General features: G+C 42.3%; 1 protein-coding gene across 1 annotated transcript in view; it reads right to left on the bottom strand.

The window, feature by feature from the left end:
* Positions 1-17,553, bottom strand: part of TSEN15 (tRNA splicing endonuclease subunit 15) — a 29,302-nt gene extending 11,749 nt beyond the window's left edge. Inside the window, exons 1-3 of the mRNA XM_018552964.1 lie at positions 17,467-17,553; positions 12,886-12,967; positions 10,708-10,843 (exon numbers count right to left, since the gene is read on the bottom strand). Coding sequence (XP_018408466.1) covers positions 10,708-10,843; positions 12,886-12,967; positions 17,467-17,553 — 305 coding nt within the window. The remainder of the gene's footprint in view (positions 1-10,707; positions 10,844-12,885; positions 12,968-17,466) is intronic.
* Positions 17,554-25,491: the final 7,938 nt, after the last annotated feature.

Below are 25,491 nucleotides of genomic sequence, written 5' to 3' on the forward strand. Positions count from 1 at the left end.
GTTGGGAAATTCCTCAACAGACACTGAAAGTGAGGACAGCGAGGATTCTGCGACCGAGCTCAGTGATGTGCGAACTTGGTACTTTATTTACTGTGGTACAGATCAGGCAACGCCCCCAGAATTCCCATTTACTGGACCATTTTTTTAATTATTTAATTATCATTTTTTATAATTATTATATTATATTTTCTTATAATTGTGAAAAAGTGTCAGGCAGGGCACTGGACAAAGCTCTAGGGACAAAATTTAACTGAAATAGTTTGATACATAAGTGTAATCATAGCAGATTACATTGTATTGTGTGTATTCTGTGTATATTGCAACTTTTCACTTTTGAATTTCCCGTCGGCTGTGACGCTCGAAAAAACGAAACTAAAAGTCAGATGTCGGCTTTTAGTTTCATTTTCGAGCCGCGTACAGCAGAGGACGCCGCGGGATCGCAGGGACAAGGTGAGTGTCACTTTTCTGTGCAGCCCCGAGTCTCGCTCGGGGTTACCGCTCCTAGCATGGAAAATTCACCCTGAGCCAGACTCGGGAATACCGCCAGGGAGGTTAAAGGAATTTTTCATTTTTATTGTTTCACTTTAAGCAATGTTAAAATCACTGCTCCTTTAAAAACGGTATTTTGACAAAGTGTTTTTTGCATGGATACATGTCCCCCAGGGCAGTACCCAAATCCCCATACCCTTTTTATGTCCAATAACTTGCATATAAGCCTTCAAAATGGGGACATTTGATTTTACAAGTTCTGGTCCCAAAGACTTTCATTGAGTTCTAAGTTACAGTTAGAACTTTTTCCACGTTCTAATGTTCTAGTTAGAACTAAACTCAGGTGTGTTCAGCCCATCACTAGTCAGGACATACCAAAAGCGGTCCAAGGAACGAAAACCAGTAAACCAAGGATGCTTCATGGACAGCCAAGGCTCATTAATGCACGCGGGGGGTGCATGCTGGCCTGAGTAGTCCAATCCAATAGAAGAGCCACTGTAGCTCAAATTGCAGGAAAATGTATGCTGGTTCAGATAGAAAGGATCCTGAACACACAGTGCATCACAGTTTGTTGTGTATGGTGCTGTGTAGCCACAGACCATTCAGGGTGCCCACGCTGATAGGTGTCCACCTCCAAAAGCACCTACAATGGGCATGTGAGCATCAAAACTGGACCATGGAGCAATGGAAAAACCAATGGAAGAAAGTGGCCTGATCTGATGAATCACGTTTTCCTTTATATTATGTGGATGGCAAGGTGCATGTGTCACATAACTGGGGAAGAGATGGCACCAGGATGCACTATGTGAAGAAGGCAAGTAGGCGGAGGAAGTGCTTTGGGCAATGTTCTGCTAGGAAACTTTGGGTCCTTCCGTTCATATGGATGTTACTTTGACTGTTGATGACCAAGTACGCCCCTTCATGAAATTGGTATTCCCTGATGGCAATGGCCCTCACAGCAGGCACCCTGCCACACTGCAAAAGTGGTTTGAGAATGGTTTGATGAATACAAAAACAAGTTCAAGGTGTTGACTTGGTTTCCAAATTCTCTAGATCTCAATCCAATCGAGCACCTGTGGGATGTGCTGGAAAAACCCGTCCTATCCATGGAGGCCCCACCTCCCAACTTACAGGACTTAAAGGATCTGCAACTGAAGGCTTGGTGCCAGATACCACCTTCAGAGGTCTAGTGGAGTCTATGTCTCGACAGGTCAGGGATGTTTTGGAGTAAAATGGGGACCTATTCAATATTAGGCGGGTGCACATAATGTTATGGTTGATTGATATATCATATAGCCAATTGTTTCTAATATATCATTATTCTTTAGTGGTATGAAAGTCCAAAACTATGTGCCGAAATTGTGTATAACGATTAAAAAGATAACCTTTACATTAAATGAGATTTCACCATTAAATTTTTATGTTTCTACATCTAAATTTTTTTACTTTAAAACAAATCTGGCAAAAACTGACATGTATTTTGTTAACTTAGCCAATAAGAGGAAACATAGGACACAATTGTTTATACTCCCATGTGTCCTAACCTTCAGGAAGGAGCTGGCTAAGGCTTGATAACCCTTTGCACTTATTTTGGCAGACAAAGGGGCTTTACAATTTTCAGGTGAAATCTGAGCACATTTTTTGTCTCTCCTCATAGAAGAAACTAAACAATATTCATGAATAGGAGATATTCACAGGCATTCGTGTGTCTCTCTAACCATGTACCAGGGAACACCAGAGTCTCCAGTATAGCCTTGTTCCTCCTAAAACAGTTGAATATTCAAAGACATACCACGGGCACAGTAGCTTATACACCGCAAAACATTTGTATAAGTGACTGCAAGAAATGAAAGCAAGCTGATCTCTGGGGAGGAAACAGAACAATCATGTACTTGTACTGCTGGCAAGCTAACTTTTGGCAACAATTTTTTAGAACTTTTTTTTTTGAACATTGGATTTTTCTGCTCACAAGTGAAATCTTGCAACATATGTCTTAGTTTCCCTCTTAAGTGGCTACGGAGTACTACATGTTTATTCCTTGTTAAGAGAGGTTGAACTAATATGCAAATCTTGCATGCCTGCCTGCAGACGGTATTTCAGAAGAATTCCAGGTTTATTAGCTAGATAGTTTTAAATAAGACTGTTAATATATTTCAATATAACTAAATAATAGTTATACAAAATTTTCTTGAAAATGGGCATTATGCAATTTAGTATCTTAAGCTGGCTATACGTCAGTATTTTTTAATTTTTTTAATTTTTGGAATGTTTGTTTGATTTTCTAATAGATAGAATTTTGTTTGTTGGAGAAAAAAATTCTAACAGTGAATGTGTTTTTTGTTCGAGAAACTTAATTTACTCCAAAATCGAAAGTTAAAATGAAAGATGGCCCTATTGAAAGTTCTGATGGGATTTTTGTCTGGATGTTCATACTAATATCTAACAATGTATGACCCACATAACACTTCCACAAATGATTACTCAAAGAGTGTAAGGAGCAAAGCACTAAGTGCAAAATTCAGTTACCTACAGCAACTAATCAGAATTAACTGTACTAATTTTAGGCAAATACAATTTTTTTAATTATGATTTGATATGGGCACCTAACCTTAAATAAGCTAATATGTTTTTCTTCCCATGCCTTTACTACACCATAATACTACATCATGATAGAGAACAGCAATGACTATAGAATGTGGGTTAGGGGAAGGTCATTCTACATCATGGTAACGGTGCGTCTTCTCAATCAGGCTCATTCAGCGAAGACATACTAAAAGTTACTGGCAAGGCACAGAAGTTAAAATAGGAATGTCTGCAACCGTACTTAGAAGATAAACGCATGGGAATATCATAAACATCTAAGACATCACATAATTAAAAATCAAAAACACACACACAAAAAAAGAAGCAGGATCAAGATGTGTATTAAAGTAAAGCCAATCCTTAAAATTGTATATAAAATATCTAGTGATTTTGCCATGAAGATCTTTGTTAATGCACATCCTGTTATACGGGGAAAACACTCACTCCTGTCCTCCAATTTTGCTCCTGCACTATCATCCTGTCACATGGCTCTCTAATAGAGACTACAGTGGCTGTCTGTTTGCCACCATTAGGTAATCGGCTTTGGGAAATGGCAAGTATTTTAGTTTTTTTTAAAAATGCAATTGTTTGTGAAGCGCTTTTGAGCCAGGGAGCAGGTCCCGGAAGTAATAAGTGCTTTTCACTGGTCAGCGCAATCATCTGATTGTGCTGACCAATTAGCACTCGTCATTTGCGAGCATTATGTGCATTACATAGTGCCGGGCTGGGAAGTACGGTATACGGATCGCTACACTGCCTGGCGGGGACTTCAGACGTGTAGGTGCAATGTGAACAGTGGGTGGTGGCGGGGTGCTGTGGGTAAGTTCATTTTTTCACAATTTGAGAGAAATGATCCTTTAAAGCAGAACTAAACACTGCATTACCTAACTTTCTTCCAGGCAGCCTCCCATGCCAGCACCGATGTCTTTGCCCAGTTTTCACACCAGGATCAACATTTTTGGCCATCTTCATTGGCAGGCCCAAATGACATAACTCCCACACATTCACACAGGACTTAATTAATTCTGGCACTGAGCTATGCCAACAAAATACTTCTAAAGAAGTTTGTTAACTTTGCTAAGGTAAGAAGCTCACAGACTGCCTCCGTTTTATTAGTTAGTTGCTCTTTCTCTGTGAAGAATAACTGAAGCTCAGGAAATGCCTTACAATTAGTTTGAAGCATAGTTACATAGTATTTGAGGTTGAATAAAGACATTAGTCCATCAAGTCCAACCTATTAGGATCTCATTCTAGGAGTACCCGTACCCCTGTATATTACGGTCCCTTAAGAAATCGTCCAAAAGTTTCTTGAACAATTCCACATTATTTGCTGAAATCACCGCCTGTGGCAGTGAGTTCCAGACCCTAACTGATCTTACTGTGAAGAACCCCTTTCGCCCCTTGTGCTGGAATTTTTTTTCCACCAATTTTAGGTGATGGCCTCTAGTTTTTGTAACGGAGTTAATTTTAAACAGTTTATCGCTAATGTTGCTACCACCATTAAACATTTTGTACATGGAAATCATATCCCCCCTTAATCTCCTCACCTCTAATGTGAACATGTTTAAATTTAGTAGCCTTGTCTCGTAGCTCTGGTCCTCCATACCCCTAATTAGTTTGGTTGCCCTTCGCTGGACTTTTTCCAACTCAAGGACATCTTTTCTTAGTACTGGTGACCAGAACTGGACCGCGTACTCCAGATGAGGTCGAACCAATGATCTATAAAGTGGCAAAATTATAGACTTGTCTCTGCAATACATCCCCTTTTTAATACAGGACAAGTTTACTGTGCTATAAACAGGTAAAACCACACCAACAATGGTCAGTGAATTCTCAAAAGACACCTTTTACTGTCCTGCAAGAAAAGGGAGCTTAGCACACTACAGTGCTAGCAATTACATTTTAATGGCACTATACACTTCTATAACATGACAAGCACAAGGATGTAAATGCACACCTATTCTCTTGGTGTGAAGGTCACATATGGGATAATTATGCCACAGTCCTGTCTTAAAATCCTGCATACAATCAGAGAGCTCTGTACAAAGAATGTTATTAGTTTGTTCAGCTAAATAAATTTCAAGCTGTTCTCTAATTTCAGCTTTCCTAGCATCTGTAGTAAACATGTTGTTTTGGGGAAACATAATTAAAAGAGAATTATGAGGCGAGTGAACATCACTCCACCTCATAGTTCTAGCCGACGTGTGACAATGAAACTGTCACAGGTCGGCTCAATAGATCGGAAAGTGAGCGAACACATAGCGTCGCTCGCTCACTTCTCGATCTATCCCTGCACAGAGCCGTGACTGTCACTCACGGCTCCCTGCAGGAATTCCCCCCCTCACCTGCCCGATCCTCTAGTGCTCATTGTCGGAATGGATGGGGAGAGCCAGCTGTCAATCCTGCAGCTGGGTGGATCTCGACAGTAATGTCAGGATCCGTCCCGGCTGCGGCGTCTCAGTGTACCGCGAGCTGTGGCTCGCGGTATACTGAGCTTAGGGTGACGGGAGGACGCTAGTTTGTGTCCTCCCGTTACCCTTAGGAGAACTATGGGGAAAAGCCATGACCCCATAGTTCTCCTTTAATAAAATGCTAAGCATCTAAAGTAGAGGAAGAGGCTGCAACTGCTTCCGGGGACATGTTATCCACAATTTTTGCTTTTCCTTATGTACCACACAACATTCTGTAGAGAGTAATGCTCAGAGCAAGAAACGGGCCGTTTACTGACACCTCTAGGAGGAGACGACGACAACAAGTTCTTTCAATCTCAGAAATATGTTGCGCTCACTAAGATTTTGCAGTTTAGGGATGCAATTTTGCCATCACACTGCTTTTTGCTTTCAACTTATCACTGAATTGGTGCTGATACTGTCCTTCCTTCTAGAGGGTGGCTACTTTTGTTCCCATGGTCCCTGCTTGTGTTGTAACGTAGCCACCAAGTTTGCTCCTGTGATGTACTATAATCTCATGTTTAGTTTTATACATTTGTATTGAGATTGTCAGCAATCACGGGAGTTTTCAACACACACACACAGGGATCATGGGGAACAAAAGTAGCCACCCTCCAGAAGGAAGGACAGTGTCAGCACCAATTCAGAGATGATTTAGGGATCTACAGCCCAGTGATACACACAAAAACTACATTTTTGTTATTAGTTAAAGTAATAATATTATCCCTTATTAGTTAAAGTACTTGAATGCATTTTAAAGATTTAACTTCTGAGTTTAGTGTCACTTTAAGTTACCATCCATAGTCCAACATTAACATGCTTCTATGTAGCTTCACTAACATCACCAGCCACCATTGACACACTGAGAACTGTATACAGATGGATACTCTGTTCCTGTGGGGTTAGGCAGAAAGAACCTCTCACAAATACAGAGAACATTTAACAATCCCATACAGTCTGGGTCTTGTTGGGAATCAAATTTAGGTACTACAAGGCATCTGCCTTTACAATGTGCCATTGTTTTTTCACCTCCCAAGCTAAAAATTCACACAAATGACAGTCTGTTAAATGTGAAGCACCAATTATTTTAGGCTGGAGACTAAATCTACCAATGATAAGGAATAGCATCATTAAAAAAATGTATGACTGTTCTAAAATTTAGCAATATGAATAGTGAGCTTTTATGCATTTAATACAAATTAAAAATGATAGCAACAAACATTTAAACTGCGCAAACTGGATACACCTGAATAAACACAACTTTTCATTTACAGCTCACCTAAAATGCATGCCTAAACATTAAAGAATGCAGAATTAGTATTAGGGGAGCAATGTAAAGAAATGACTTACACTAGTAGCAGCAAAGAATGGCAGCATTATGTAGCCACCAAACAACAAAATGCTGGATATCATTGATAGTACATTTATTAGGGCTGTACAACATAGACAGCACTATAATGACAGTCTATTGAGATATACGAGTTGTGCTCTTGTGTAGTATGGTTCAAAGCACCCTGGAGGCAGATTCCAATAGTTGATTTATTCACTGCTACCGTAGCACAATGTTGTAAAGTCACTTTTACTCTTTATAAAATTACATTCTAATCGTCCTTGCTCATTTTCCCTCTTTGTAGCTGACCCTAAGTAATTGAAGTAACTATACTCCAGAAACTGAAAATAATATAGAACAGGAAAGTACTACAAAAAGTAATCTCAACCTTAAATGGGTTGTTGAATGTTGAAACATGTCACTAATTTAAGGTACACTACAGAGAGGGAAAAGGAGCTCGGAAGATTAGGAATCATTTTTATCCAGTACAGATTTTTTTAGTGTAGCCAGTATTATCCGAGACTCCACGTGTTAAGCACATTTCACGTTGTTGTTGTTGTTTTTTTTCTGTTTTACTCTTTGTCTCATTCAAAAGCTAATTTTATTTACTGACACAGACATTTTGCAACCCTCAACCACTTGAAAAGCAAAGTATAATTGTTTTAGGTCAATTGTTTTGTTCTATTATAAAATACATATGTATGCACACATACATACAAAACACACACTAGCAAAATAATTCCCTATCGAACGGGATGGAATCTAAAGTAACAGCGGTATAAGTAAATATTGTCCAATCATATGGTATGTAGGGCTGCAACAACTAATCGACATAATCGATTTTTGAAAAAGTTGTCACCGATTTTAAAAATAATCGTTAGCTGCAGCTCTAATGATATGACATATAATATGATTAAATGATAATTATCGGTATGCAGTATATAACATACAGTGAAGAACCTAGAGTGGAACAGACCCTGATGTTTGAGGCACTGCACAGAAGGTAACACAATTTCCATCTAGGTTACAATGAGCAGTTACATTCACTCCTAAGGAAAACAGTAGTGGACAATGGGCATGTGGAGTTAAAGGAGAACTATGGGGTTAAGGCTTTTCCCCATAGTTCTCCTTACGGTAACGGGAGGACACAAACTAGCGTCCTCCCGTCACCCTAGGCTCAGTATACCACGAGCTACAGCTCGCGGTATACTGAGACGCCGCAGCTGAAGCGTATCCCGACAATTATGTCTGGATCCGCACAGCTGAGTGGCTGACAGCTGGCTCTACCTATCTAGCGGCAGAGCCAGCTTTACTCACCCCCCTCCCCCGTCCGTTCCGCCAGTCAGCGAAGCGGATCGGAGCGTGGGGAATCCAGCCTAGCCGTGACAGGATCGAGAGGTGAGTGAATGCCTGTATGTGTTCGCTCACCTCCCGATCTACTAAGCCGACCTGTGACAGTCTCATTGTCACAGGTCGGCTAGAACTATGAGGTGAGTGAAAAGCACTCACCTCATAGTTCTCCTTTAATATTTTTTCATTTATGGCTCAATTCAGACAAATGTCTTATAGTGTGGCACTGTCAGGAAGCCAATGCCAGTCCTTATCCCTGAAGTCCTGCGCGAACACTTGCACATGCATGCGTGCATGGTTTGGCTTACTGAATCGTGTGTGGCCATGTTTCTTTGTGTAGGTACATGTGTATCTGTATGTGCGGCTCACGGTGTGCTCGTGCTTTACAAACTTTGGCACCAAACGGGCTATTTCGGCTAAGATGTCTAAGCCTCTGATGCTGAGTGACCTTTAGCTATTCTGTGCACCCGAGTTCTTGTATCCCGATTCTGACCTTCCATTAACAATCCGGCTAGGCTTGACCTCCAGACTGCTACTCTGTATTCCTGCAACCACAGCCTGTTCTTTGACTATGCTTCTGCCTGCGGTCTTGTACCTCACTGCCCACAAGTTATCAACCACTGCTTGTTTCTTGACTAGGCTTCTGTCTGCTGTCTTGTACCTTACTACCCACAAGTTATTGGCCACGGCCGGTTCCTCCACTACATCCTGGTACCCTCTTGCCTCATTATATCTGCACCACAGGATTACAAGTAATTACAGACCTGTAAACTTAACTTCAATAGTTGGGAAGATACTTGAAAGTTTGATCAAGGATCACATGCACTTGTTTTTACTTGAAAATAATATCATCAGTGATAGTCGGCACGGATTCACAAAAGACAGAAGTTGTCAAACAAATCTACTTTCTTTTTATGAGGAAGTGAGTAACAAATTGGACAGAGGAATGCCTGTGGCTATAGTATACTTGGACTTTGCAAAAGCGGTTGACACAGTTCCCCACATGCGGCTGATGTATAAGTTAAGGTCCGTAGGTATAGAGTATTCAATCTGTAATTAGATAGAAAACTGGCTTAAAGACCGTATTGAGAGAGTGGTGATCAATGGTTCATACTCTGAATGGTCTGAGGTTGTTAGTGGTGTTCCCCAAGGTTCAGTGTTGGGCCCCTTACAGTTTAACCTATTTATAAATGACATAGAGTTGGGGATTAAAAGTACTATTTCTGTGTCTGCAGACGACACCAAGTTATGTAGTGGAATACAGTCCTTACAGGATGTCTCCAACCTACAAGCAGATCTGAATGCACTGTATGAATGGGCATCAATTTGGCAAATGAGGTTTAATGTTGATAAATGTAAAGTTATGCACTTGGGGAGTAAAAACATGCATGCGTCTTACACTCTAGGGGGAGTATGTTTGGGGAAGTCAATGATGGAGAAAGATCTGGGTGTTCTGGTAGACCATAGACTCAATAATACCATGCAATGTCAAGCTGCATTTTCGAAAGCAAGCAAAATACTTTCTTGTATTAAAAGGGGTATAGTTACATAGTTACATAGTATTTGAGGTTGAATAAAGACATTAGTCCATCAAGTCCAACCTATTAGGATCTCATTCTAGGAGTACCCGTACCCCTGTATATTACGGTCCCTTAAGAAATCGTCCAAAAGTTTCTTGAACAATTCCACATTATTTGCTGAAATCACTGCCTAAACTAAACTCATAAGGGGCATGGAGGAGCTCTGCTATGAGGGAAGATTGACTGACCTGAATTTGTTCTCTCTGGAGAAGAGGCGATTAAGGGGGGACATGATCACCATGCATAAATACATAAATGGTCCATATAAAGAGCTGGGTGCCAAATTATTCACTTTAAGGTCACTACAAAGGACAAGGGGGCACTCTTTGCGTCTGGAGGAAAAGAGGTTTAACCTTTGCATAAAGAAAGTATTCTTCACAGTTAGAGCTGTGAAAATGTGGAATGGACTCCCCCAGGAGCTAGTTCTAGTTATTGTGTTCTGAGCTGGCAGAATAAAGAACTGTGCAATTTATTTAATGATCTTCCCCAAAGCCCTGTAAACTTAGTAAAACCCACAGCACTGCAGGAAAAGATACACAGATAAAGCAAAAAGTATATGTCTTATCTTCACATGTGCACGCATTAAATCATTTATATTCCAAACACATGCACACAAAGGTGCCCTTTTTCTGTTTTTGGACCTTTGTAGATTTTCCTTCTGGTTATCTGGTAACCTTCAACATGATGGTGCTACTTAATCCTAAACAATGTTTTAAAAAGCCTCTGGGTAATAAATCATTCAAATGTATAACACTGTTAAACAGCATATGTTTGAACACACGGCTTTGTTTCTCAAACTTAGCACCACAAGATACCTTACTTTGTTAGTTTGAATGTGTGGAATTGAGAAAACTGCATATCATAGAATCAAAACACTTTATACGAACATATGAAAAGGCTTCAAAGATGCGATCCGATCACATACCTCTCATAACTGCATGCCATGGTGACTGGTGTGGGGATTATGACCTGAGGCATAAGGTCAGCTTTCTCCTGTCCGCGCAGGTAGACTAGATGAAGTTCAGTCGAGCCCAAAATCTGTAAGTCGTGCCAATTTCTCACTGAGAAAACAAAAGATTCTTTCATTATGGGAACTTTTTTGCTCAATTTACCATCACAATCAAGTAGTTTAAAACTTAATTCCAGTCAGCATTCAAAATCTCCCAATCAGTTGCTGTCCCCTTGCACAACAAAGGGTTAACTGCTCATTTAGTCCAGGGGGTAAAGAGTAAGGAGAAATAATCACCTTTTTTTTTGCTTCCCACCATATAACCATTCCCACAAAGCGCTTGTCTGGTCGCACCCTCTCTGATGTTATCTCATACAATGCATTCCCAGCCAGTACACTGAGGGCCCGTCCACGGTGGACAGCGGACAGTGCATTAGATGCCAGGGGAGCAAGAAATAAGCTTAGCATTCCTTTCCCCTCGAGTAAATGAGGAGGTAATGTGTGCTGTGCAAGAAGAAAGCAATTAGCAGATTTTCAATACTGACTGGAGATCAAAGGAGAAGTTTGAGGTGCATAGAATATAACACTTTCATTTTCACCCCAATGCTTTAGCTGTCCCATGTCGGCTCTAAGACTGAGAGCTGAACATTTACGTGACTGCTCAGCAGCTTTCGTTCTCTGCTCCCAGTGGAAGGTAGCAAATGTCAGTCACTGGCACCCCCCCTTCCCAGGAATCTTTCCCGTCAACTCTCTGTCCCTTCAGCACAGACTGGAGCTACAGACAATGGAGAGACAGGTGCAGATGGTTCTGGCTCTTGGCCATGTGCAGAGAGGGATAGCTAGGTGTAATTTAGGCAGCAAGGAAGATCCCGACAGTATTGTCATAATTCTTGCCAACCACAACCCGGCTGTGCCCTGTCAGACGATAGTGGGCGCTATTGGCTGACTTTGGGTTGCAGTACACTAGTAAATGTAGTCCTGTGACCAAAAAAGGAAGTAAATAAAAAAAAAGGTCTGGCTTACTTCTCTTACTAAACCTGGACAAGGACACAAGTAAGATGTACAAGTTAAAACTCTTTTCTATAATGTATCTGATATAACCTTGTAAAAAGGAGTAGAATGTAAATTTTGTTTATTTCTGAATGTTATATTTTATTATAATTAGGGAAGCACCAATACTGATACTAATATCTCGTACTCGGCCAAATGCTCTGATACAGCCTCAGACCGGCAGTGCCGCGAGGGAATTTGAAGCCGACTTCTCGGCCGATCAGGAAGCCAGGCGTTGACCTGATTGGCATTGAGCCGTCCAAACAGCATGGTGCCTGCTTCATGGCCAATCAGGAAGCCAGGCAGCTGGTAATGGCCGCAAAGCTGGCTCCATGCAAAAGACGGCTTCCTGATCAATCAGCATTGAGCTGGCCAAACAGCATCCTGGCCAATCATGAAAATGGGCGGCAGGTAATGACCCGTCTCCCGGCTACCTGTTTGGCTGGGAAGCCGGCTACCTGCCAATCAGCATTGAGCCAGTCAAAAACCTTGGAGCCGGCTTCCCGGGCAATCAGGAAGCTGGGTGGCGGGTCCGACCCCATGCTCCCAGAAGTACAGGTATCGGTATTTGGTATCGGGGAGTGCCGAAATATACCCAATACTGAAAAACCGAATGAATGTGCTTGATCGCCTGTGTAACCAGCACTTCAACCAGCTTCTGACAGCTCTGAAGCACTAAGAGCACAGTGCTTCCTGCTTTACTGATCACAGAGCAGATTCAGGAACAGGTGTTCCTTAGTCTGCTCCCACTCTCCATCCTGACACTGTTAGTCTTGATCCTGGGTCCCCCAGAGGAGCCTGAAAACCACAGTGGGCGAGTGGTACCTTCAGGGGCAGGTACACGTGATTATGCAGCTGTATAGCCACCGGGATCACTTGTACGCGAAAGCCCTCTGCCTGTTGACAAAAATGACATCAAGATAATGGCTACAGCAGGTACATCCTATGGTCCTAAAGCGGTTAAATAAACATTTACAGTATAGAAACTAACAGGTATGATTTAGGAAAAATGCTAGAAATCAGTTGATACATGTACAGTATGTTACAGTGCCTATAAATCTGCAATATGTCTTGATCAAAATGTAGAATTATGCTTTCACTTACCTTCTAAAAGATCTATGTATACTAGAAATGCAGAATAAACTTGAGAACTTTCAGCTACATCCAACGATATCATCTCCTTAAACTGTAAAAGAGGATTCAAAACAACACTTAAAGGGAGACTGTGTTCTGTTAAGAAAAAGTCTGCAGATAATTCTATACTTTGCGGGGAATATGCATGGGTACTGCAGATTTATTGATGATTCGTATCTGCTTCTGCATATACTGAGGTAGGTTATGTCAAATTAGTTTCTAAAATCTGTATAAACTACGGGGTCTATTTATAACCAATACGCAGAGCCATTCACTATACGAATCGTTCTGAACATTCATTCTGTGCGAACAGACACAAAAATTAATGCTTTTTGATATATTAAAGTAATTTAATATTGCATTTTGGCCACTAGATGGAGTTGGGGTATTTATATGCTATGTTCCTCAGCTGTCTAGTGGATGTGGGAGACGTATCGTAGCTGTTCTTGTTGGCCTCCTTCTGCAGATAGTAGATGCCTTGCTGGCTTTAATATTCCTGCGTCAGACCCAGAAAAAGAATGCTGTGTCAATCAAACGTGTCAGAATTCCTTATGTCCGTACTTGTTAATGGTCAGCTACTCAGACAGCATTGGAGGCCAAAGAATCGCCATGACAACCAGGAAACCAACACCCTTAACCACCTCCCTATTGCCATATTGTAAAAAAACAGCGGAGGGGAGAGGTGGGTGTCTATTGCTGGAGTGCCATTTATAAACGGAACTCCAGGAATAGCCCTGGATGCTGTAAACAGAGCCATCATCAGAGTTAAACATCTCTGCACTTTGTGATTGCTGTGATAGCCAATCACAGCGTTCACATATGTAAATAGTACTACTGTTGGAGAGCCCTCCCTTTCCTCTCACAACTGAGGAAAAAGAAACTATTGAGTGAATGATTATTCATTAGATCTAGATCACAGGCAGCAGCAGATTTAGGGTGGGGGGCTGAATGTGGAATCATTTTGTAACCCTTTCACCACCCTTCCCCCATGCTCTCTAGTGACCTGTATTAAAACCCCTCACCTCCCTTATCCTGCACATTTGAACATTAACCCCTCATCTCATCCTCTTCCCACTATATGTGACCTGTATGTCTAACTCCGTGACCTCCTGTGTATAACCTGTACATTAATGATACAGTATATCTAATGCACCATTGCATGCTCCTTGTTTTTAACCCCCTCAAGCCCAGCATGTTACTTAATTCCTAAAATATAATGGTAAAAAAAAATCACCTTGGGTTATCTACTTTCAAATAAGGGCTCATTTTGAGGGGTGTTTGTACTGCCATTTGAACTAAAACAGTGTTTTTTGTTGACCCTTTTTCATTTTTATAATAAAAATAAAGAAACCAGTGGATATTAGACACCAAAAAAGAAAGCTCTGATTAAAATAATATAAAGTTAATTAGGGTGCAGTGTTGTATGGACAAGTAATTGTCAGTCAAACTATCACAGCACTGAAAAATGAAAAATGGCCTGGAAAGGAAGGGGTATATGCAGGCTGGTACTCAGAAGGTTAAAATGAGAGGTCAGTAGTGGCAGCCATTTTTTACATATTCCATAATTGTTCCTGCGCTTGGCATACGTTCACGGAATGCAAAAGTGTAAACGAGGCTTTAAGGTTGCCAGTGTGCTTATTTCAGCTCTCAACCGGACTTTCAAGCCCTCGAATGGCTGGTGTCATAGCTGATCACATGTGCAGCACCATGGCAACTGAAATCCAAAAAGAGGCTGAGAAGGCACCTTCCTAGGATAGTATAGGAGGCTGTAACATTCCATTTTGGAATGAATGGAGTTTCCAGAACAAAAAAATCACATTCCGTGTCAGAATTTTGAGAAATCCTGCTCCTGCTGAGTTTTGTTGTCACTACAGTTGAGTACGATCATTGATTTGAACTCATTAGCTTTTGGAAAATTAAACAAATGTTCTGAAAATGAAATTCTGATGTGTGGCCAGCTATAATAACCACTGCACTAAGGCCTCATGCACACACAAGGCAAGAGCAAAATTGTATATTGCGTATATACGTGTATGCATGCGCATATATGCGTGCACTTTATGCAATCCCAGAATGCATAATTCTGAATAGAAATTTTAATGTACTGTACGCGCACAAGTGTGTATACGCATCTCGGGTCCATTCTGTTTTTGCGCATCTTTACGCAGCACAAATATATATGTCTCCATACGCAGCTATGTGTATGGAGCCATTTATTTGCATATGGAAAAAATAAGCTGCGTGCATCTATACGCAGCGTATTGTACAGCAGTGTGAATGAGGCCTAAATCCTCTAATAATGTGATGCTGGCAACTTCCTCTAATAATGTAATGCCGGCACTGATAGGGCTCATTGAATAACGCAAACTTAGGCCTCAATTACATGGCAAAATATGCCAACTGCGGCAAGGATCCTGTGGCTGGATTCACAGGTGGATGTGAATAGTTGTGTGCGCGGAGCCTCTGCAAAGCAATGGCAGGCTGACAGTGGACTCAGACATGATCAGATGTAATAGGACATGGAGAGATTATCTGCGGTTAAGGAAAGAAGGTCGACCTTGGGCACAAGTTTTTTGCATCCAGGGGCGATCATGTGTCCCCTACACCCCGTTCACACGTAAAAATTTTGGGAACGCGTGTCACGTTTGCATGCGCTTTTTTTCCTGCATTTGCTGTGTGTCCGCATATGCAACAAATGCAGGAAAGTAGCTCATGTAGCAGATTCTTCTACAGGCCTCCTGCAAGTTTGTGCGTGTTTCAACATGCACGGACATGCATGAAAAGTGAGCCACGTTTGGGTGCCAGTGACAAGTAATGGCACTGCAAGTGCATTGCACGTTTTTGATGCATTCTGTGAACACACGTCAAAGCGTGCATTTTTTCCCATTTGGTGCCCAGTCACAGACCGCCTGGGTGTGAAGGGGGACTTAGCGCAGGTACCTACTCCATGTGCTATTACATCCACTGTCAGCCTGTCATTCCTTTGTACAGGCTCCATGCCCATAACTGCGTACAGCTACCCTAAGTTCCAGCCCTGTGAATGGGAACTTAAAAAGAGAACTATGGGGTTAGGGCTTTTCCCCATAGTTCTCCTTAGGGTAACGGGAGGACACAAACTAGCGTCCTCCCGTCACCCTAAGCTCAGTACACCGCGAGCTACAGCTCGCGGTATACTGAGACGCCGCAACTGAAGCGTATCCCGACAATTATGTCTGGATCCGCCCAGCTGCGTGAGTGACAGCTGGCTCTGCCTATCTAGAGGCAGAGCCAGCTGTACCTGCCCCCTCACCCGTCCATTCCGCCAGTCAGCGCTGGAGGATCGGACAGGGGAATCCAATCCCTCACCTGTCACGGCACAGAGCCGTGACAGGATCGAGAAGTGAGCGAACGCCGGTATGTGTTCACTCACTTCCCGATTCACTGAGCCAACCTGTGACAGTTTCATTGTACCAGGTCGGCTAGAACTATGAGGATGAGTGAATAGCACTCACCTCATAGTTCTCCTTTAAAGTGGACCTTTGCTCCATATCATATGCTCCATCTTGTGGGGGTAGTGCTGTGCGAATGGCTATATTCTGGGCAATGGATTTTTTTTAAAATCATGCCAATAGTGTATGCAGCTTTGTATGCACATCCCTAAATTATTTGTACAATCAAAGATTTTTTTTATTTTTACACTTCCTGGTCTTCTTAGGCATTGGTGATGCAGCCCAGAACCCACAGTTGCCCCCTGAGAAGGCTACATCTTGAAGTGACTTCCAGGAAGATCTGATCTCATGCATGCACCAATTGAGATCTGGCGTAGCTTGTTATTCAACAGATCTCGTATGAAAGATCTGTCATCATCAGTGGACCAGCACAGAAAACAAGGAAAAAACTGTCCCCCGATGACATTATTTTTTTTAAAAGGCAGCATTGAATGCAAAGCCCAGGCGCATGGACATCTGCAAAAGTGTCAATCTAATAAAAACAGAAGCAGGTAGCTATTTGTAGGTTATTGGTTTCCCTAAATACTTTATTTGTACTATATTTTGACCCTTGATGTGACCAGTATATAAAAATGCTAAATCAAAATGCACATCAACACGCAATCTGTTCTTGTGACGTTTCTGGAGCGCACTGCATTGTTTCGTAGCCCTGAGAGCAGCTGGCTCACACATGCATATTTTAATGACCAGATTTATTAAAGTCAAACCAGGTACAGAGGGGTGCACCGGAAGCTCTGTCCCGCAGCACGAACCCTCCGCTGCAGGCACTTTAAATGGCGTTTGCGTTTTCTGCGCACGAAAAGAAGCACTTATTTTTTACATACGTGCGTTTGCAGCTATTACTGTCTGAAGTTGAGTTTACAAAACTAACACAAGCACAAAGACCGGATTATTTACAGCTAATGTAGCATGCATAGAGATAATAACACGTCTGACAGTCCACACCACGTGCTCTGTAGAGTGCACACAGAAGGTCCCCTTCTAAAGCACGTACAGTGCCTCTACAATCAATGACAAGTCGTGTCACCCCCCTATACGGCACCGGCCACGCCCACATCCTCACCCGCGGGTGCTCCAGTATCCAGGGCTCCGCCCCCTCCCGAATACCGGTGTTCAGCTCAGCTGCGATTCCGACTCGCTCCGTGTCCATGACAACCGGAATTTGAGAAGTGCACGCAGAAAGTCTTCCGCGAGCAACAAACATGCCATATCAGGTTCCGGCCGTAAGGCTGGTGGAAATGTCTTTTTTAAGAGTCGATGTTGGGAATCTATATTAGGCAACAAAAAAAGGACATAAATCATGTTTTTGTGACCTGAAATTAGTTTGCTGCTCATACCCCTTTTTTTTTTTCCTGTGGGCTAAATCTGAAAGCTGATTTTGAATATTGTTTTTGATTTTATGTAGTTATAATAATGTAAAACCCTTGCATGGTACTGAATAACTGAAGGTTTAGATTCCAAATGTCCTTTTGGATACCTTTGTCCCTGTTGTTCTCAATTGTTTCACTTAGTTTTTTTTATTTGGTGTACAGATCTATAAAAAAAAATGTGCCAAGGGTCACGATACACTTTGTAATCTGACCGGAGAATCTTTGTACAATTAACTTTATATTTACCAAAACTATGTCGTATACGTAGTATGAGAACTTACCTTATCTCACTAAATTGTATCCAATCAGGCAGGCCCTTGCACTGCATAGTTGTTTGTAGAACTAATGAAGATTGTACAATAAGATTGTAACGTGCATAGTAAGCTTAACAGCACAAAATCCCTTTATGCAGCTTCTGAATTACTGTATTTTATATAAAAAACGTGTAAAGCAAAACTAGTACTGAACCAAAAGCACTTGTAGGCTTGAAAACCCATTTTCTGCATAGAAATCGTTCACTGTCCACATAATATGGGCATGAGAGAGGTGTGTAATTTGTTTACATACTTTGTAATATAATGTGTCCCTCTTTTACAACACAGAAAATTGGCAGGTATGAAGGTCTCAGGCCTGGTTCACACCTGTACGTTTTGTAGTGCGTTCAACGCTCTACGAACGCTCTACAAAACGCTCAAACATGAAAATCCCATTGTTTTCTATGGGTATGGTTCACACCTTGCCGTATTTCAGCCCGTCTGAACGCGCTACAAAACGGCCTACGCCTGAAAAGGTACATGAGCTTCTTTGCGGCGTTTTTGTCGGGCGTTTCCATTGTGATACAGCCAAGTAGCCCTCGGAAACGCGCGTTTGTCACGCGGTTTTTACAGCGAATCGCGGTAAAAGCACTCGTCACGAAACACGTGACAAACGCGTATATTCCATACGCCTAGGTGTGAACAGAGCCTTAGGGCCCAATTCTCACCATAGTCTTGCACTATAGGCACTATACCCACAGGGATCCCAACCTGAAAAAAGTAATTTCAGGGAAGTGCCCTGAAATAATGGCAATAAGCAAAGAAGCTAATGCATCCCTTGCTATCTGCTGGTTGTTTTTTAGTATTCTGACACCTGCTGCCGTCAGAATAAAAAAAAAAACAAAAAAAAATGCATAGGAATGAATAGCTAGATTGCTATTGGCTATATCAATTTGCAATAGCCAATAGCAAGCTGGCTATTGCACCCGCCCTCTGCTGCTGTCAATCAGCAGAGGAGGACCTGATGGAGAACTGCAGGTCCACCTCTGCTGATTGACAGCAGCAACTGTTGTGGTAAACAACCTGCTTCCCTATTTATAATGGTCTGGCCCTCTAGCAACTTCAGCGCGAAATTATCGCTAATTATAGCTAATTTGCCTACAAACGTCAGGTGGTCATAATAATCTGGCCACTCAGTGTAGATGCATGTGGAATAAAGTTTGATTTTCTTTGGAAGATCATTGTGTGCTGGTTCTTGAGACTATCACTCCAAGAGAGGGTCATCCACGCACAGAGGGCAGAGGTATGTAACACAGAGGGTGCAGAGGTCATATGTAAGGAACGCACAGGGTGCAGAGGTCAGATGTAAGGAACGCACAGAGGTCAGATGTAAGGAACGCACAGAGTGCAAAGGTCAGAAAGAAACACACAGTTCAGTAGTAAAGAACGCAATAAATACTACTTTCCTATCACGCAGTATGGGGTGGCATGGGTTATATGTGACAGCAGTCTGGCATTTAGAAGCATCTGCTCACTGGTATGGGACAGCTGGATTTTTTACATAGAAATTTTTTAGCAGCAGATGTGGACGATTTCCTGAGAAACGGTAATATACAGGGGTACAAGTACTCCTAATAACGAGATGACTCAGGGATCTTTACACACACACACACCAACAATAGGTTGGACTTGACGGACATGTGTCTTTATTCAACCTCAAATACTATGTAACTATGTGAACAATGACAACTGTATTTAAAAAAAATAACTATCGTTTTTTTGTTTTGTGTTTTTTTCCCCAGCATGCATTTTTCTATTTTTAAAGAGGAGTGCTTCACTAACCTGAACTCCATGCACCCGCTGCTTCTGATCCAGGGGTTATCTCCCGGTGTCCCAGACCTTCTTCACCCTCCGGTATCAGCCTTCTCCTTGCCCCTCTCCAACTCCCATGCCACCGCTGGCTGCTGAGGAGCCTCTGCATGTCCACTGCTTAAAGGTGCCCATACACTGCACGATTCTCGTACGAGAATCGCGGGAAATCCCGCGATCGTATGATAATCGTGCAGTGTATGGAAGGCCGTTTGTACTGTACGGTCGCACGACTTTTGTATTTCGAGCATGTTTGAAAACCAGCCGAGAATAGTACGATTTTCGGCTGGTTTTTAGCAAAAGTCTTGCAAGGGTTGTAAAGTGTATGGGCACCTTAACAGTTCTCAAATAATTAAATCTGGCCTGATCATTAAAGTTGAATGCCACATTCATTTTTTTTAAACACAAGTGAAACAAGTTACCTCTAATTAAAGGTGCCCTCACACCTTGAGATAATCGCGGGAAATCCCGCGTTCGTACGATTATCATAAGGTGTGTGGAAGCCGTGCGACCTCTACTACTGTAAGGTCGCACAACTTTTATCTTAGGAACATGTTCGAAAAACCCGCCGAGCATCGTACGATGTTCGGCGGGTGTGTAGCATATTCGTAAGATAAAAGCCAGATGGGCCGGTGTGCGCAAGCGCACACTGCCCGTTCGGCATTGCGGTCATCGGAAGCCCGTCCCTCAGGGGGGCGCGGTTTGCGATCATCGCAAGTACGATCTGCCTGTCCAAGATAGGCAGATCGTACGTTTTTTTTAAAATTACCTTACAACCATCGCAAGACAAAAGTCTTGCGATGGTTGTAAGGTGTGTGCCCAGCCTAAGACTCTCTGAGGTCCACGTAGCTGCTGGTTACTGCTAAAATCATAGCTGTTCTGATGCTGGACCCTACACACAGCACTATATTCCACGCTGGAGGGATAAAGAGCTGTGGCTGCAATAGTAAAGGATTGTTTCATTTGCCCTCTCTTTCCTTTTCTCTTCTGTAAATAGACGAGGGGAGAGGAGACGCCTCTTGTATATTCACAGACGCATTCTGTGAAAAGAATACAAAGCTTTCTGTGAGTAAATGAGGGGAGAGAAAAGGGTGGGTGAAAAACTCACTGTGATGCTGCCAGAAATATAGCGATGTGTATGGGATGAGGCATCAAAGCAGCTATGAATTTTGCAGTATCCAGCAACCACCTGGAACTAGGGTAGTCTTAAGGTGCCCATACACCTTACAATTATCTGCAGATTTTCTGTGGTCAGATGGAAAAAGTGCAACAGATTGGCCCAGGTGGAGATTACTCCATCCACACAGGTAAGTGTAGCTGGAGGAATCTGTTGCACCTTTTCCATCTGACCACAGAAAATCTGCAGATAAATTGTAAGGTGTATGGGCACCTTTAATTAGAGGTACGGTAAATGTTTTAACTGTGTTTCTAAAAAGAAAACAATTCCTGGAGTTTGGCTCAGGATTTGTTTACACCTAAGCATTGGTGTTTTCGGGCGTTTTCTTAAAAGCATTTTTAGTGTTTTTATGTGCATTTAAATGCATTTTTTCAGCAGTTTGCAGGCATTCAGCTTCAGGCGGTTTTTTATTTGGCTCACAAAAACTCGTGAGATGCATGTTTTAAGGCTTTTCCATTGAAGACTATAGGGACAAAAATGCTAAAATCTGCATTCACACTTGAGCATGAGCGTTTACAGGCGCTTTAGGAGCGTTTCTATTTGTGCATTTTTTCAGGCATATTCAAGCTTGACCATTTTTGTTTTAGTTTCTTTTTTGTTTTAGCTGATAGAAAGCTAGGTAATAAGGAGATCCGGGACCCCAACCTGAAATAAGTCATTTCAGGGAGGTGCCCTTCTCATTTCAGGGAGGTGCCCTCTGTCATAGTATTCTGACAGCTGCTGCCATCAGAAAAAAAAAACAGCATAGGAATGAATAGTCAGTCAGCAGAGGAGGACCTGATGGAGAACTTCAGGTCCACCTCTGCTGATTGACAGCAGCAGTGGGCGGGTGCAATAGCCAATAGCAATCTAGCTATTAGTTCCTATGCCATTTTTTTTCTGACTGACTGTGGCCCCGGTGTCAGAAAAAAAAAATACAGACAGCACATATTTTTTTACTTACTAGATCGAGCAGAGTTAACCTTTCCGGGTGAAAATGTTTCTCTCCCGGGTGTTTTGGAGCCGCTATCTAATAACGGGAGACTCGCAGAACATCCAGGAGAGTTGAAATGTCTGGGAGATGGTTTTTCAATTTTGAAAAATGCTAATTTTTAGGTATATGCTGCGTTTTCAGGTGCTTTTTAGGAGTCTGTCTGGTGTTTTACATGAAGTCCATGGGGCCAAAAACTCCCGTTCTGCTTGAAAAGTAGCTCATGTACCATTTTGAGTGTCAGGCATTGAGCTACAGGAGCCTGAGCACTCATATATGGACAGGCACCATTAAAAAGCATGGCATTTGGGTTGTTGAGTGTTTTGGAGCTTTGAGCTTCAAGCTACAAAACGCTCAGGTGTGAATGAGAGCTTAAGCAGGAAAAGAAAATAACTGAAGCTATACAGTATACATAAGAGATTTAAACATGTTGTCACATAATTATAATCTTACAATTTGACACTGAAAAGTTTCTTAACACCTAGAGAAGTCTTTTATATGTGAAGCCTGTGTAAAAATACATGTTTTGACATGGTTATTATATGGATTTACAGCCGGGTTTTGTATTTAGTAAGAAACACATCATTGTTGCTCATTAGTATTGCTTGCCCTAAAAAGTAACCTAGCAGTAGTCTAGCGTTTTAACTTTGCTGGAATAAACTCACTTCGCTTTAACATTAGGATGCAAATTTAGCATGTTGGTAACAAAAGGAATGCAGTACATTCTCTGCACAGGTCTCACAAAGCAACAGTACAGAGAGACACATTGCCCCAACATAAAAGGAAAATACTAAAATAGAGGACACTGAAAAGTGGACCCAAATGGCATTCATTGTATGCTAAGGGAAAAAATGATTTACCCACTCACTGCCAGACCAATATTTTCCATTTGTTACACACATTAAAATGCACATTTGTGGTTGAGAAATCAATTACAGCATAACTAAGATGCTATTTAGAAAAATGCTAGCAGGAATACTTTTTTGCAGAAGAGACCCTGGGGGTCATTTATGAAGGAAATTAGTGATACACTTTGAAGCCAATCAGTCTGCCTATTAGTTAAGATGCCCATACACCTTACAATTATCTGCCGATTTTCATCTGCGACCGCATTTTCGTCCAAAAATCTGCCGGTTGATGGGAAGTGCACAACCTCAATTACTGTGCAATTGGCAGATTTTTGTCTTTCAAGCATGCTAGAAAATGTTGACGGTTAGTGGCGTTTTTGAACAACAAAAATCTCAAGATGCAAACTGCACATGATGAAATGAAAATTTGGTTGTTCAATCTATGAAAATCAGCCAGTTAGTGGTGCTGGCGAACGATAATCACAAGCTACATTGGTCTGTGCATGATGGGCTGTTTGAACGAAAATTGAACGAGGGTACAATGTCTCTAACAAAACAAAATTGTATAACGGTTGTAAGGTACTGTGTTTCCCCGAAAATAAGACACTGTCTTATATTTTTTTAGCCTCCAAAAACCACACTAGGTCTTATTTTCAGGGGATGTCTTTTTTTTTTTTTTTAATGTGCAACAAAATGTACAACAATCCAAAGTTATCTGGTATCACTCTGCCTGTCACAGTAACCGGAGCTATAGAGGAAGTATTGGCTAATGCGGCTCTGCTCCCTCTGCCCCCGCAGCCTTGCTTTCTACAGCGCCCTCTTCCTTTGCCATCAGGGACAGTGGTACCAGCGGTGCAACAGTGGGGACATCAGACAGTGCTGTAAAGTACAGTACCATTTACCAGTACACATTACAGTACAGTACCATTACATTAAGCAGTGCCTTCAGGGGGACAGCAGTTGGTGAAGTATGGCACTGGAGTGCTCCCTGTCACTGCGCTGGCCAGAGGAAGTCCCCTGTCATCCCCTTAATACAGTGTGTCCCTGCAGGCTGATACCATGTCTCCTGCTCTTCCATTTCCCCCTCACATGCTACCACCAAACCAGGTCTTATTTTCGGGGTAGGTCTTATATTACAGGAATCTTGAAAAATAGTGGTAGGTCTTACTTTTGGGGTAGGTCTTTTTTTCAGTGAAACAGGATATATTTCCACCTTTAGAAAAATCTCTGCAGCAAGTTACAGTTTGCACCCCCTCCTCCTGTAATCTTGCACAACCAACTGCAACAGATTTGCAAAGTTCTAAACAGATTTATTTCTGAATATAAGACAGATTTCACGCTGAGGCCCCATTCACATCTGCAAATGGGGTTGGATCACAGAGTCTCTTGAATTTCTCCATGTGACTCATGGGATCTGCTGCCGGCGGGAGGTGCGGTATAATCCTATGATAGCTGCCACGACCCCAGCTGTTTGCACAAACAGTCTGCTTCCAGGTGCAGTCATCAACACGTAGTCTTCAGGGCAGGAAGTGCCAGCAAGCACAGAGGAGTCAGCGCTGGATCGGAGACCCGCAGCAGCGCTGGAGAGAAGGCTGAAAAGGACAGGAAAGAAGAAGATCGGATTAAGAGACATATTTCAAGGTAAGTGCTGACATTAACATTGGGGGAGGGAAAAAATGTATACTTTAATGTCACTTTAAAGAAAAACTCCTGGCAAATCAAATCTTAACCCTTGTAGTGAGGCTGCTCCTGCACTGCAAGGGCTAAGTGCTTGTTTTGTCTAGGACAGGGGTAGGCAACCTTGGCTCTCCAGCTGTGCTGAAACTACAAATCCCTACAAATTGCAAGCCACAGGCATGACTCCCAGAGGCAGAAGCATGATGGGATTTGTAGTTTCAGCACAGCTGGAGAGCTAAGGTTGCCTACCTCTGGTCTAGGGAGCTAAAAAAAGTTTCACCTGAATCCTCTCAGCCTTGCTCCCACTCCGCTCAAGCAGCCTAAGGTCCTGTGAGTCATTACCTTCTATACAGTGAATAGAATGTGAGAACACCAGTGGACATACCATTGCTGGGGCGGAGGGGGAGACAGGCTGGAGGGAGCAGTGTAGGAGCCAGCCGGAATCACGGTTCAGGTGAGTATTTTTAGCTCCCTAGACAAAACAAGCACTTAACCCTTGCAGTGCAGGGGGAGTCCCACTGCAGGGGCTAAGATTTAATTTGTCCAGAGTTCTGCTATAAATTATACTGTCATTGTATAATTTAATCTAACCTGGATTTCCCGATTCCAGGCTCTATTTCCCAGTCTCTCATCACACCTCTTATTCACTTTCAGCCAGGTTTGCACCTCAGCAGTGTAGTAACACAAGCACGTTAATGCACGCAATGCATGCTGGAGATGTGAGAAGGAGGGGGGACAGAAAGCAGAAGCAGTCAGGGAAGAGGCAAACTGATGCAGATAAACCCCTCAGCTAACCTGGCCCCAGAACTTTTCTAATTGTAGGTGTCTTATTTGGGACATCAGCTGATTTGCATGATGCAAACTCACCCATTTTCCCAAACTGAGGCAAAGTTATTAACAGGTTATGTTTCCAGATGTAAATG

This window comes from Nanorana parkeri, unplaced genomic scaffold (genome assembly GCF_000935625.1).
Source record: "Nanorana parkeri isolate BGI_ZX_2015 unplaced genomic scaffold, ASM93562v1 scaffold103, whole genome shotgun sequence".
Classification (NCBI taxonomy): Eukaryota; Metazoa; Chordata; class Amphibia; order Anura; family Dicroglossidae; genus Nanorana; species Nanorana parkeri.